The sequence below is a fragment of the Panthera pardus genome, unplaced genomic scaffold (assembly GCF_024362965.1).
Source record: "Panthera pardus isolate Hobbes unplaced genomic scaffold, ASM2436296v1 HiC_scaffold_22, whole genome shotgun sequence".
NCBI classification, from domain to species: Eukaryota; Metazoa; Chordata; class Mammalia; order Carnivora; family Felidae; genus Panthera; species Panthera pardus.
The window spans coordinates 60,260,793-60,273,794 of NW_026526788.1; the positions used below are offsets into that span (position 1 = coordinate 60,260,793).

General features: G+C 52.2%; 1 protein-coding gene across 6 annotated transcripts in view; it reads left to right on the forward strand.

The window, feature by feature from the left end:
* Positions 1 to 13,002, forward strand: part of SUFU (SUFU negative regulator of hedgehog signaling) — a 123,995-nt gene that overhangs the window by 94,262 nt on the left and 16,731 nt on the right. For all 6 annotated transcript variants that reach the window (XM_019459267.2, XM_019459271.2, XM_019459268.2 and 3 more), the window contains exons 9-10: positions 5,744 to 5,878; positions 7,701 to 7,839. In XM_019459267.2, the coding sequence (XP_019314812.1) occupies positions 5,744 to 5,878; positions 7,701 to 7,839 (274 nt within the window). The remainder of the gene's footprint in view (positions 1 to 5,743; positions 5,879 to 7,700; positions 7,840 to 13,002) is intronic.

Genomic DNA, 13,002 nt, shown 5'->3' on the forward strand with positions numbered 1-13,002 from the left:
TTCCATGACTAAGGTTGGAAGATGGTGGCTTACATAAAATGAAACTGGCTGGTTTGCCCTCTGCAGTCCTCAGAGTCTTCAAAATGCCAGCATTTTAGGTCTCTAACCTGAGACCCAGTGTGTTGCATCCGGCTCTTGCCCCATCTGCTTTTCCAGGAGCTTCCTTGAAACTAAGATGCCATCAAATACCCTTTGGGAAGCCCTGCCTTGGCTTCTACGAAGTAGGTTGGGTTGTTTTTTTTTTTAAGAGTTCAGGGAAAAAAATAGATGTGTCCTTGTGGCCTTGAAAGCCCAGAATGAAAGCCCACTCAAAGGGATGGGAAGTTCTTAAGGAGAAATACTGTGGTTGTTATAGTTGGCGTCAGGAAGACCTGGGGATTTTGTCTCAGCACATTATTCATTCACTGTGTGACCTTGGGCTAGTTATTTAAGTCTCTGAGTTTCAGTTTCTTCATCTGTAGAATGGGGAAAAGGATACCTCTTGACAGAGTTGCCATGAAAATGAAAGGAAGCAAAGTATATAAAGGGTCTTCGTGGGGACGTGGCACCACGGTCTGCACTCAGTAAAGGGCCCCTCTTATTAGCATTGTGACTAGTCCCCTGGAAACTAAAAGGAGGTGTAATACCTCCAGGGACCAGTACAGGTATGTAGAGAATCTTACTTAACTCAGATTTCTTGAAGAGTTTGAACAAAATCTAGAAGGAGAAGTATGTTATACCAGCACAGACTATTAAGGAACAGGGTCAAAATAGGCTGAAACGCAAGAAGAACTGAGTCTTGCAACACAGTGCTGTGACCAGCAAAAAGGACTTTATTTTCTGTACTTCTGTTTGGAGCAACAAGAAGAAAACCTAAGCCCCATCGTTTGGACACAGTAACACAGAGAGAAAGCAAGATTTACTCCAGTTCTGTTATGCTTCCATCTCAAGAAAAAAAAAATGGTTATCAGAGTAGAGTCACACAGGCATTGATGAGAAGATGGAAAGCCACGATTTCACACTGCCTGGTCCACATGCATTGTGCCCCAGAACACCAGGCGAATTGGCAGATGGGATTTATGAAGCTGGTGTCCCCAACCTTTGAGGGAATAAGAAAAAGGTGTTGGCAGACTGAAAGCACTCAAAAGTTTCAAAATGCAAAAAGCATCTTGCACTCTCCAAACTAGTGAGCTTAGTGTCAGCCATCAGGGAAAATTCTGGACTAGATTATAAGGCAAACAGGCTGTGAATACTCTTTAAGAGGCACAGTGAACCCTGAGAGTTGGCATGGATTCACGAAGAATCAGAATCAGGCCTGCTGGACCATCTTCATCTATTTTTAGAAATAGTTATGGGGAGGGCCAGGGCGGAGAGGGGGGCACCCAGCTGACTCAGTTGGAGAAGCTTGAGACTCTTGATCTCAGGGTCATGAGTTTGAGCCCTACATTGGATGTAGAGATTACTTAAATGAATAAACAAATAAAAACTTTTTTTTAAATTCCCCTTAAAAAAATAGTTACCTATTTCTACCTGATAGACAAAGGAAGTGCTATAGATCTATAGGTGGGGTTTAGCAAGACATTTTCAGAATGTCTTCTGACATCATTGTTGGCACGACAGAGGAATGTCCACAGAGCATCCAGGAGGGTGAAGGACTTGGTGATGGGACGGTTGGGCAAATTTATAATTGGTTGGATGAGCCTACCCAGAGAGTAATGATGTCAGTCTGTCAGCCTGTCTGCCTGACCCTGTCCTGTTCACTGTTTAATCAAAGCCTGGGATGAGAACATTGATGGTGAGTTTATCAGTTTTGTCAGTGACTTGAAGTCAGGAGGGAATGGCAGTATGATGGATGCCAGAGTCAGGTTTCAGAAATACCTGGACTGCTTGAAACAGTAGCCAGATAATGCAGAGTCTGTCTCTCAGCTCCAACTAATCCACAGTACATACAAGATGGGGGAGAGGAGGTCCAAGCGCAGACCATGGGAGAGAGCCTGAGGGAGATGTTGACAGAGGGTGTGCTGTAAAAGTTGGTAATATGACGAAGTTATAAAGAATAGACAATTTGATGACAGTTTTAATAGAAATAAAGTTTCCCAAACAAGAAAGCTCATAGTCCCTCTTTGATCTGCCCTGGTTAGACCACATGCTATACTTATTTCCACACACGACACTTCACTTCTGGACATGATGCTCTGGCTTTGACGTGCTAGAGTAAACGCAAGAGAAAGTGACATGGATAGCTGGAAGATTTCAGAGCCATGTCTTAAGATTATAGTTGAAAGTCAGAGCCACAGATACTGGAAAAGAGAAACTGATGATGGCCTGTGGGAGCAGCTTCAGGGATTTGAAAGGCTATCATGGGAGGAGAGATTAAATTACTTCTGGGTAGTTTGAGGTCCAGCAGATGAGAATTGCAGGAAGACCATTGTGCTTTGTAGAAGGAAGACGGCCCTGCCGGTACCTCCCTTAGCAGAACAAAGGCCTCAAGGGTTTTTGTTGGCCTGTGGTCGGGCGCTCTCAGAGGACCAGCAGTTGACCAGGGCCCACTGTGTCTGCTCAGGGAGTCAGGAGCCCCTCCAACCCAATCTCAGAAGTCCCGTCTCCCAAGCTGAGGGCAAGGACCTTTGTTCAGAAGTAAAGACTGATTTGGCAGAGGCAGCTGGTAAAGGCAAATAAGTCCCTATTAAGCTATCAGCATTCTTGCAGGAAGAGCAGACAGACTTCTAGAGGCAGCCTCCTGATCCAGCCCAGATATATTTTGAGCCCCTGCTACATCTCAGGCACCGTTAGATGCTTCATGTCGGTCATCTTGTTCAATCCCCATAACAAAAGCGTATTATTATTTATCCCCATCAAGAGGATACTGGCGCTTAGAGAGAGGGTTCATTATCTGCCTAAGGTCACGAGAGAGTCGAACCCAGCACTTACACGTTAGCCACTCTGCCACCTGAAGCAGTCCTTCACCCCCGGCCCCATATCCCTAGCAGTCCCCAGTGGGTGTAGGGCGTGCTTCCCTGGGAGCCCTTCTCCCTTCCAGCCCCCTGGAGCTCTGCCTTCTCTTCCACGGGGAGCTCAGGGCAAAAACAGCCCAGCTGAAAAATTAGGCCACGCTGGCGAGCACAGTACTTATTTTTTTATGACTAAGATTAAGCTGACAACCATGCAAAACATTGCAAACCTGTGTCGGCTGCAGATTTAATACCTCACCCAGCCACACAAATAATTCATGCTTCTGCATCGATGTCCAGAAAAAACAAATCAGCAAAAAGCTGGGCTCCTGCGTGTGTGTGTGCGTGTGCGTGTGCGTGTGCGTGTGTGTGTGTGTGTGTGTGTGTGTGTGTGTGTAGCAGCCGCGTTTCCATTGAAGCAGCATGCCGGAAATACCCAAGCCCCAGGATTGCAGATCTAGCATTTTGCAATTTTTTTTTTCTCTTAAAAGATTAAAGTACGTTTTCAAATGATTGAAGGTTGGTGGGAGGTGTAAATGTGGGCACTTGTCACATTAATTCTTCAGATGATTAAGTTCTTTTCCATTTCTTTAAAGCTGTTTGCAGTTGGGTTTGATGTCCTCGTTCCGGGTGAGTGTGTTGTAGCAGTTACCAAGGTGACTTTAGCTGACTTTCAACAATTTATTTTTCCCTCCAGCGTGAGATGTCTCTAGCCCTGTGTGCTGTTGATTCTTCTCTCTCAGCCCTCCACCCCCCACCCCTACCCCAGTTGCTGTTCATCAGCATTTTGCCCATGCCAGAGAGGCGGGGATCCTCTAGTGGGCCCCATAGGCTCAGAGGCCCCGCCTGGCAGCCAGGCTTCAGCTCCTTTTGGGCACACGGTGGTATGTCTCTGGGCCCGTTGTCAGAGATGGCACAGGGAAGCGATTGTAAGAATGACACCCTGCCTCTTCCCCTTAAACTCACTCTGACCTCAGGCTCGTCACCTCACCTCTCTGAGCCTCCATTTTCCTCATCTGTGAAAGAAGGGTTAACCATAGCCTATATAGGGGGTGCTTGCTGTGAAGACTCAGGAGTGAGTCTCTGGCCTCCTCGCTCTGGGGCAGAATAGGGCTGCTGTCTTCTGAGTTCTGCTCTTGTCTGGGCCCTGAGGGCACCCACTGCGATGTGGTGTTTGGTGGTAAGGGAAGGAGATCTAGCAAGAGGTCCTAGGCTCCCACACTGGCCTGCCACAGACCATCTCTGTGGCCTTGGACTTGTTTCCAGCTCTCTTTTGTAAAGGAAAGAAGTAGATTAAACTGCCTCAGAGTTTCCTGCCAGTCTTGAACTTCCATGACCTGCTTGGCCGTACGTAGCATTTGTCTCCTTCACGGGTCTTGTGAAAGGGTTTGTCAAAAGAGAAGCTAGGGCAGAGGGAAGTTTCAGAATTCACTTTGGCAAACCAGAGGAAGGGACCACTTTGTGACAGAGCGGTTACATCTGGGGGTGGATCCACACAGCTGATAGGACTGGTCCCCGTTACCTCAAGGGCTTTCGTAAACCACTGCCTTGGCAGGACCCTGGCTGCCCCATGTCACCCTCTATCCTTTTGCCTGCTGACCTCACACCCTCCCTCTGGGGAGGTTCTCTGCCTGTCGGGGTGCCTCACTGGCCAAAGGCCCTAGCACCTCAGCGCCCCCGGCATGTGAGGAGGTTGGGCCTGCCCCTCACTGACTGTCTGACTGTGGAGCCTGGACATCCTGGATGGCTCCTGCCCCTTGAATGATAAATAACTAGAGCTTCTTACCCAGTGTTTTGATGGACACTTGGGGAATTGTTCTGCGATTCACAGCCCAAACTAGGATCCGGCCTTTTGAATAGGATCAGTGGGTAACCCTCATTTCCGGCTGAGGCAGATTTGAGAGGCTGTCAGTGGGGGCAGCTGAATTTGAAAGAACATATCTTAGATTGCAAAGGGACCCCGTGGCCCAGTTGTGGGCAAGCTGTTGGCGGGAAGCAGGACAGGAGGGAGTGTGAGGCAGCAGTGACAGCTCACTGTGGCCAAGGCCACAGGCAGGAGGAATCTAGTACAGGGCCCCTGGGGCCTCAAAACCCAGCAGGATGGTGGCCTGGTTCTGCTGCCCAGCCAGGCCCACTGGTCTGACTCCTAAGAATCTGGTTTCCACCCCCTCACTGAGGATTGTATCATTTCCTGGTTAGATGAAGGATGTGTATGTCACTGCAGCTCCTAGCCATTAGCAGGAGCGAGCATGCTCGGAGCCTGCTGAAAGTCATAGCCTTTTCAGGGTCGGCTGGAAGGAAGCTCTTGGAGCCGCACCTTCTGGTACTCTAGCACTCCAGCTTTGGAGACCTTGGGAACTGAGACTCCAGGGTGGGGAGAAAGGGCTCCCAGATGCTCCTGCTGCTATATAGGGAAGAACAAGCCACTGCGAGGTAAACTTTTATATAGTGTATTGGCCAAAGATGAGGCTTTGGAACCCAATCTAACTTCGACCAGCTTCCAGCTCCATACTCCCTGGCAGTGGGAGCTGCACAAGTTACTTAACTTCTCTGATCTCCCAATTCCTTATCTGTAAAAGGGATATAACAATAGTACCCACCTCATGGGGATGTTGAGAGTAGTCAGTGAGAAGTGCTTTGCACAGCTGCTGGCATTTGGCCAGCACACGGTGAATGGTGGGTGTTGTTAACCACTATCATCAGTCACGGTCATTGTCATTATTCGGGAGCCCACCCTGAGAGACTCCCATCTTGCTCCTCCTTGTAGTATTTATTTACCTTGTGCTGAACCTGTCCCTGTGCTTGCTTTGCAGAAGCCGCAAAGACAGCCTGGAAAGCGACAGCTCCACGGCCATCATTCCCCATGAGCTGATCCGCACACGACAACTTGAGAGTGTGCATCTGAAATTCAACCAGGAGTCAGGGGCTCTCATTCCCCTTTGCCTAAGGTGAGCCCCACAGCACACAGCTCATCCTCAAGGAGCCACCGGGCCTATGCGTGCCTTCTCCCACACACCTGGGTGGAGTCTGGGACCCAGGGAGGGAGGAGAGCCAGTCAGGCAGTTCCATCTTGGGCCTGTGGGGGGCCTGTGCACTCTGAACCAGCCTGTAGCCCACACTGTGTGGAAGAACACTCCTTTGTCCAGAGAGGTGTCCCTCCAGCCTTACTCTCTTCGGAAGGCTCAGTGGTCTCGGCGATCTCAGACGCCCCTGCCATCCCACAAGCCCAATGTCAGTAGCACTGGAATAGCAGGGCAGGGCTCTGGTGGGTCGGGCTCTATTTTCTTCTTCTTGTTGCTTTTCCCATGCATAGCGCTCAGTTCTCCAAACCCAGTGGCCAGCACAACAAACTCCTTGAGGGACCAAGAAGCCCAGCTGTGTCCTTTCTGCTGCTGTCCACAGTGCCAGAAAACCCAGCCCTGTGGCCAGCATTCAGCTCTCTGTTTGGGGATGCTGCACTGGGCTGACTCTGTTCAGCTGGCCTCTTGCATAGCCCTTGGGGTTTCCACCCTCACTTTTATAGCAGGGGAGGCGACCAGAATAACTCTGAACTCAGACAACATGACAAGGAAGAACGGGGTTACCCTGGTTTGGTCCCTCCCCACTGAGCCCAGAGCCTGAGAAAAGAGTTTGGATGCTAACCAACCTTGGCCAACCACCCTGGGCAGCAGGGCAAAGATAGCAAGTGGTCAGAATGAACAAGGGCTGGAAAGACCCCCCGCCCCCTGCCCCAGGACCCCAGCCATTTCCTCCCCAGCTCCCTCTCTGGCCCAAGCTCAAGATCTTTAGACTGGTAAAGGGTTAATCCAAGGCAGCCTGAGAAAGCCAAGGGCAGGCTTTGCTTCCTTTGCTGACTGGCATCTCTGGCTCACTAGTTGTCCCTGCCTGCCCTTCCCCCAGGTGTATTTCCAGACTGGGGATTAACAGGAGCTTCTTGTGGCTCCCTCAGAGTGACCCCATTTGGCTTCAGCTTTGATGATGATGATGATGGTGATGATTATGATTTATGATTTATTTGTTTGTTTTGAGGTATGCTTGTGGCCTTGGGGCTAGCCTTTTTTTTTTAAGTTTATTAATTTATTTTGAGAGCGAGCACGAGTGGGGGAGGGGCAGAGAGAGAGAGAAAGAGAGAGAGAGAAAGAAAATCCCAAGCAGGCTCTGCAGTGTCAGCACAGAGCCCGATGTGGAGCTCGAAGCCACACACAGCGAGATCTTGACATGAGCTGAAGTTGATGCTTCACTGACTGAGCCACACAGGTGCCCCGGGGCTAGCCATTTTGTTCTTGTGGGAGGTCCCAGGAGCAGGTGGCAGACACTGCCCTGAGCACAGGAGTTGTGCTGCGAAGGCACTATGCCATCCTCCCTGGGGCTTGGGAAGTTTGTTTAGGTACTGCTTCACCCCCACCTTCAAAGTAAAGGGGGACATGACCCTGCTCTTAGTTCTGGGCATGGCCTTGGGCATATTGCTAACTGCCTTCTCTAGTCTCAGTTTCCTCACCAGGACGTGAAGGAGCTGTACTCCACTGCCCCTGCAGGCCCTTTGAATGCTGATCTAGTGTCTCTGCTAGCTTTGAGCACTTCGGAAGAATGGCAGTAGAGAACTCGTGAGAGGTTTCTCTTGGACCGTGTTTGGTTACAGTCCCCTGTTGGCGGGCAGGTGGGCAGTCCGGAGGGCATTTGCCAGGCACCCTGTCCCAGGGAGCACAGCCCCCACAGTCCCTGAGCCTTGGCCAGGCCTGCTGTTCACTGTCTCTGTGTTCCTACCCCCAGGGGCAGGCTCCTGCATGGACGGCACTTTACGTATAAAAGTATCACAGGTGACATGGCCATCACATTTGTTTCCACGGGAGTGGAAGGCGCCTTTGCCACTGAGGAGCACCCTTACGCAGCCCATGGACCCTGGTTACAAGTGAGAGGCTCCTTTTCTTTCCCTACCTTATTTTTCCCCCTCCCTACCTTGTCTTCCATGGGCTCTTCCCACACCTGCCTCCCCCTCCCCTCCCTTGGCAGCTGTTGTTGACTCCCTTCCAGAAGGGCTGGTTATGGGAAGCCATGTGGAGTGTGGATGCTGCTGCCTATCCCATCAGCTGTAGTACTTCCTGGCCTCTCCGCCATCCCCTGAGACACCAGGGATAACTCTCTAGGCCCTGGCCATTGGTTTGCCATGGATATCTAGGTTTGAGAGGTACCAGACTTTCCGCACCCCGGGTAAACCAAAGTCCAGGAAACCAAGGGTGAAGCAGGATAAGATGGAGTCTGGACGCCACTTGCAGGTGCCTCTGTGGAAATGCCACCAGAGCTCCTAGAGAATGGACATGTGGACCTGGACTGGGGCTGGGTTGGGCAGGCCTCAGCAGACAGAGCCTCCCCACTCCCCTCATCTAATGGTTGTCCTGTTCCTCCTAATGGAAACCCAGCTTTTCTGCACAGAAACCTGCTGGCTTGTCCAGAACACTTTGTCCTTCCTTTGCTCTTCTGGCTGGAGCACAGCTTCAGAGCCACTGCCAAGTGGGGTGCTGGGACCTGAGAGCCACAGGCCTCCTTCCAGCCCCCACCCCTGTCCCAGGTCTATAACTGGTGCTTGGCTGGTCCAGCACACTCCCAGATGTATTAGGGGAACATTGTTTTTTTCTTTGTTTGTTGGGTGCGTGGGAGGAAGAAAACTCTATCTTACCTCTCTGAGGAGTATCAAGAAAGGGGATCTGACCGTAATTCAGAAATTGACTGTGCCTGTGCCCTGTTTATGGTGTATGGAAGGATGGTTATAGTAGCGGGGAAGAGAATTATGCTGGTTTTGTGGGGTTAACCCTGTCTGGGGGGGTCTGTGAAACATACTTAACTGTCGATGTGCGTGTGTGTGTGTGTGTGTGTGTGTGTGTGTGTGTGTGTGTGTGTGTGGTTGAGCTTGCCACTGAATTTCTCCTCCTTCAGGCCAGCCCTCCCCGCCGCCCCCCTGCACAAATACTAACCCTTAATTAAAACAAACAGCAAACAAAGAATACCAACCACACTCCTCAGACTAAGTGAGGAAGAAATGGAAGCTAGTAATGCTTTAGGAATATTGTGTTCCATAAATTATCTTGCCTTTTTCCACTGTTGTTATTACATTGTTTCATAACAAAATTACTTTGAACCATAAAGTTATAAATACATTTTAAAAGTCCCACTTGGTAACATTAGATTTCTGTCCATGTGGTGTTGGTAGTTACTGTAGCAAAAGCTCTGAAGTGTAACATTTGAAACTAGCCCAGCACAAGTGGAAAGGGCCTCCCCGCCCCCCACCGCCCCACCCCAACTATGTCCCAGGAAGCCAGGCTGCCTCTTGCTGGTAAGGAAGGGGGAGGTGGGGACCCAGCAGAAGGGTTCACAGGTCATCATTCCCAGTAGATGACTGTGCTGACAGGTCTCAGAAGTGTCCTCAGATGGCATTTGTGTGTATTGGAGGTTCAAGCACATTTTCTTGGGAAAGTAGGGACCAGGGTCTCCCCAAACTCAAGAAGAAATTACCCCCAGTACGTTTTACATCTTCAACTCTGAACCTGTCCTTAGAGTCTTGCCATCCCCCTTAGAAAGTCTTCTCACCCTGAGGAGGGGTTGGTCATCATCTCCATTCTCATCAGCCTAGGAGCCCCAGCCCCCAGAGGACTCAGCAGATGTCACGATGCCCCTCAGGGCCCCCAGAGTTCTGAATCCAACCGCTTATCCACGGGCTACTGGCGTTGTACTCCCAGCCCCACTCCCCTCACCCTGGGGCAGCCCCCTCAAGGGAGCTGAAGCTCTGGGCATGGCCCCTCCCATGCACTGTTGCCCAGGGAACCGGAGCGGTGGGAACCAGCCGCTGGCCTCGGCATGTTTCAATAAAGTTGCTGTGCTGGGGAGCTGCTTAATCAAAGGCCTGTGTTATGGGCTCATTAGTGTGGTCCAGCACGGGCCAGCTCACAGGGGAGCTCCTAGGAAGGCTGGCTGGGGCCCCATTCCCCAAGCCTGCACCCTCACTCACCAAGGGGATTCTCAGGCCTAAGGAGCCCTGGGAAACCCTCTGCCCGTACCCCCCACTCTCCGTCCGCCAGTCCTCAGCCATGGAGCCAACACCCAAACAGCTCTCCTCCCTGCCCTCAAAGCAGTCAGCACTTTCTGCATCTGACTGCCAGTTCGCCTTCCCCTTTAGGGTCTTGCCACTGTGGTCACAGGCAGCTGCCTAGCTTGTGGGAACCTGGGCTTGTAATTACTTGTGGGCCTCTGGGGCTCCCTCTGGGGTTGGTTGTCTCCCCAGGAGTCTGCAGGACCTCTTGGAGGCCTGGGATTAGGCTCATTACCGAAGAGGGGCCTCTCCACTGGACCAAGAAGGGCCCCAAGCCCCTCTGGAGGGAGTTCCCCAACACAGAGAGGACAGCCCCCCGCTGCAGGCATCTCTTGCGCATGCTCCCAGGATCTGGGGTGTCTCGTTGGCCTCTGTGTGCCAGGCCTGTTAGGGACAGAGGAGCAGGAAGGAGCTGAATGCGGCAGGCCCAAGAACGTGAAGAGCTCTAGACTTCTGTTTTCTTGGCTGCTGCTTGAACTCTCCCTGTTGATCCCAGCTGAATGGGGAGGGGCTGGGATGACTTTCTTACATCAGCCTCAACAGCCTTGGAAGCCCTGCTCCCAGCCTTGGCACCTTGTTCTGGCTACCAGCCCGGGCCTGTTATCTCTTGGGGAAAAGGCATGGCAAAGACACCCCACATGGGGGAAGAGTGACAAAGGAGAGGCTGAGAGGAAAAGGCAGAAGGTGAGGGAATCTGGGCCCTCACTGGAGTGTGCAGAGTGGCCCCACACAGGCCTCCACACCCACCTTCTCCTGGGCCTGCACCTACCCTCTATGCTCCTCCCCTTCCCCCACTCTCCAGCCGCAGGAAAGTCAAGTCCCCAGCCCAGAGAAAGGCAGGGCCGTCTGCAACCCCAGGGTGAGCTCAGTGGACACTCCCTGCTTCCTGGAGGAGCTGGAGAGTCAGGAATCCTGCACCAATTCCATAGGCTTCTCAGTTTCCGGAGGTCAACACCTTGACTCCATCTGCCCTGCCATCTGCTGTTTTCATCCTCGTGGAGATTGTAAAGCCTGTCAGCCAGCTCCAGAGCTTTTCAGGAGGGTCTCCAGGCCCTGGGGGAGGCCTGCCAGCATCCTCTCTTGCACACCTTCCCCCAGCATTCCACATCCCGGTAGCTTTAACAAGCCTCTCTCCCTTGAGGCTGTCAACATTGGGTTGTTAGTCTTCTGAGCAGGAGCCCAGCCCAGAACTGAGTTGTTCGTCTATCCCCAGCCAGGGTTGATCTGAAGGGGGGAGAAGTCAGCCCCAGAGGTCACATGGAGGTCATATCACCAAATATGAGAATATTTTTTTAGGCCCTGCAATGCTTTCTCAGCTGTGTGGTGTCTGATAGCTCACCCAAGTGGAGCCCCCATTCCCAGCCGTTCCCTGCCAGCCCTGATGGGAGGCTCCGGCCTCAGGATAGGATGCCCAGCTGCTGTTCTGAGTGGGCTCACCGCTCCAGGCCAAGTTTGGGAATCACTACTGGGCTCTCGTCCTAGCCCAGTGGCTGACTCACCACTGTCCTCTGGACAAGCCCCCGCCTTCTGTCCTCATCCACCCATTTGGACGTTGTGTGGAAGACACTTGGCAGTCCCTGGCCCAGGCCCTGGGCAGCTCCTCTCCGGTGCCTCTACTGTTTCTCCTTCTTCTGGTAAACCCGGCCACAACTTGTTCTCCCTGGAGACGTTTGCCGTCCTGGGACCTCACTGTCCCAGGGTACACCCATCAGGGTTTAAATCCTAGCACTGTGCCTGGGGAGTACAGCACCCTCCCTTTAGGAGAAGACTGTGATGGCCCACTCTGCCCTCACAAGCCGGCAACCAGAGCAGGAGGGCTCTGAGCCTGCTCCTGGCCACCAAAGCCAACTTCTCACCACCCACTGAGAACAGGAAATGAGTGTGTGCCACACACACCTCTGCCCCCAAGCCTGGGGGGTCTCCAGGCTGTTTTCCGGCTTTCGTCTGGCCTGTTGGAGTCTGGGGAGGGGGGTGGACACAGACCGGACTGCTTCCTCGTCCTGCCTCCTCCTCGGCCATTGTGGGTGCCAGAGCAGCTCCTTGGCAGGCCTTACCCTGTAAACAACACATTTCCGCCTCCGAGAGAAGGAAAGAGAGGGAAGAAGAAAGCCAAACTTGTTGGGAAGCAAGAACAACGTGTCAACACGAAGAGCAAACAGGGCCCCGGACAAAGTGTGGATTGTCGTATCAAGGGGAAGGAGTGGGCATTGTCAACGCTGTTTGCAGACTCAGAAATAGCACCAACCACAGACGTTTGAATCAGATCTGCAGCAGCTGGGCTCCTGTCTGCGGCACAGCAGGGCCTGCCCAGGGCAGGCCCCATGAAAGATCACTTTTTGGGTTCCTTCTGGACCTTGCTGGGGCTTGGGGAATTGGGAGATTATTGACACCCCTCCCTCATCACCAGCCAGCCAGGTTGTCCTAAGGCACCTGGTATGAGCACGTGGAGTAAGCTGCCATCTGGATCCCAAGCCCCCTTTCTGACCAACAGTGGGGGTTGGTAGTGGGGAGCAGGGAGCCACTGCTCCCCTCACATCTTGGCCAAATAGAAGGTGTTGAAGCTGCAGCCACCACCTCACCCCTGTTGGTTAAGCCTGCGCCCAAACCCCCTTCCCCTGTGAGCCTGGGTATTTCCCACCCATGATCCCCTGGGGTGCCTCAAAAGTGCAGACGCCTTGGCCTTGCCAGGATATTCCAGTACTGAAGGTCTGGATGGCATCTTCATATTTTCAGAAGCTTGCCAGGGGAGTTTGCTGTTCAGATTGGTTGGTGGGAGCTTTCTCCTCTCACCAGAGAGCCTCCTGCCTCCAAGGGCTGGTTATACAGAAACCTAAGCATTTTATGCCCAGCTCATGGGGACTGCACGTGTTACTGAGTGCTGTTGTTATTTTCAGTATTATTACTGTTATTTCTACTGCTCTTTTCTGGGTTAGAGTAAATGTTCCCTTATGTATGCATTCACTAAGCTGGCCTGGAAATTTGCCTTGCTGT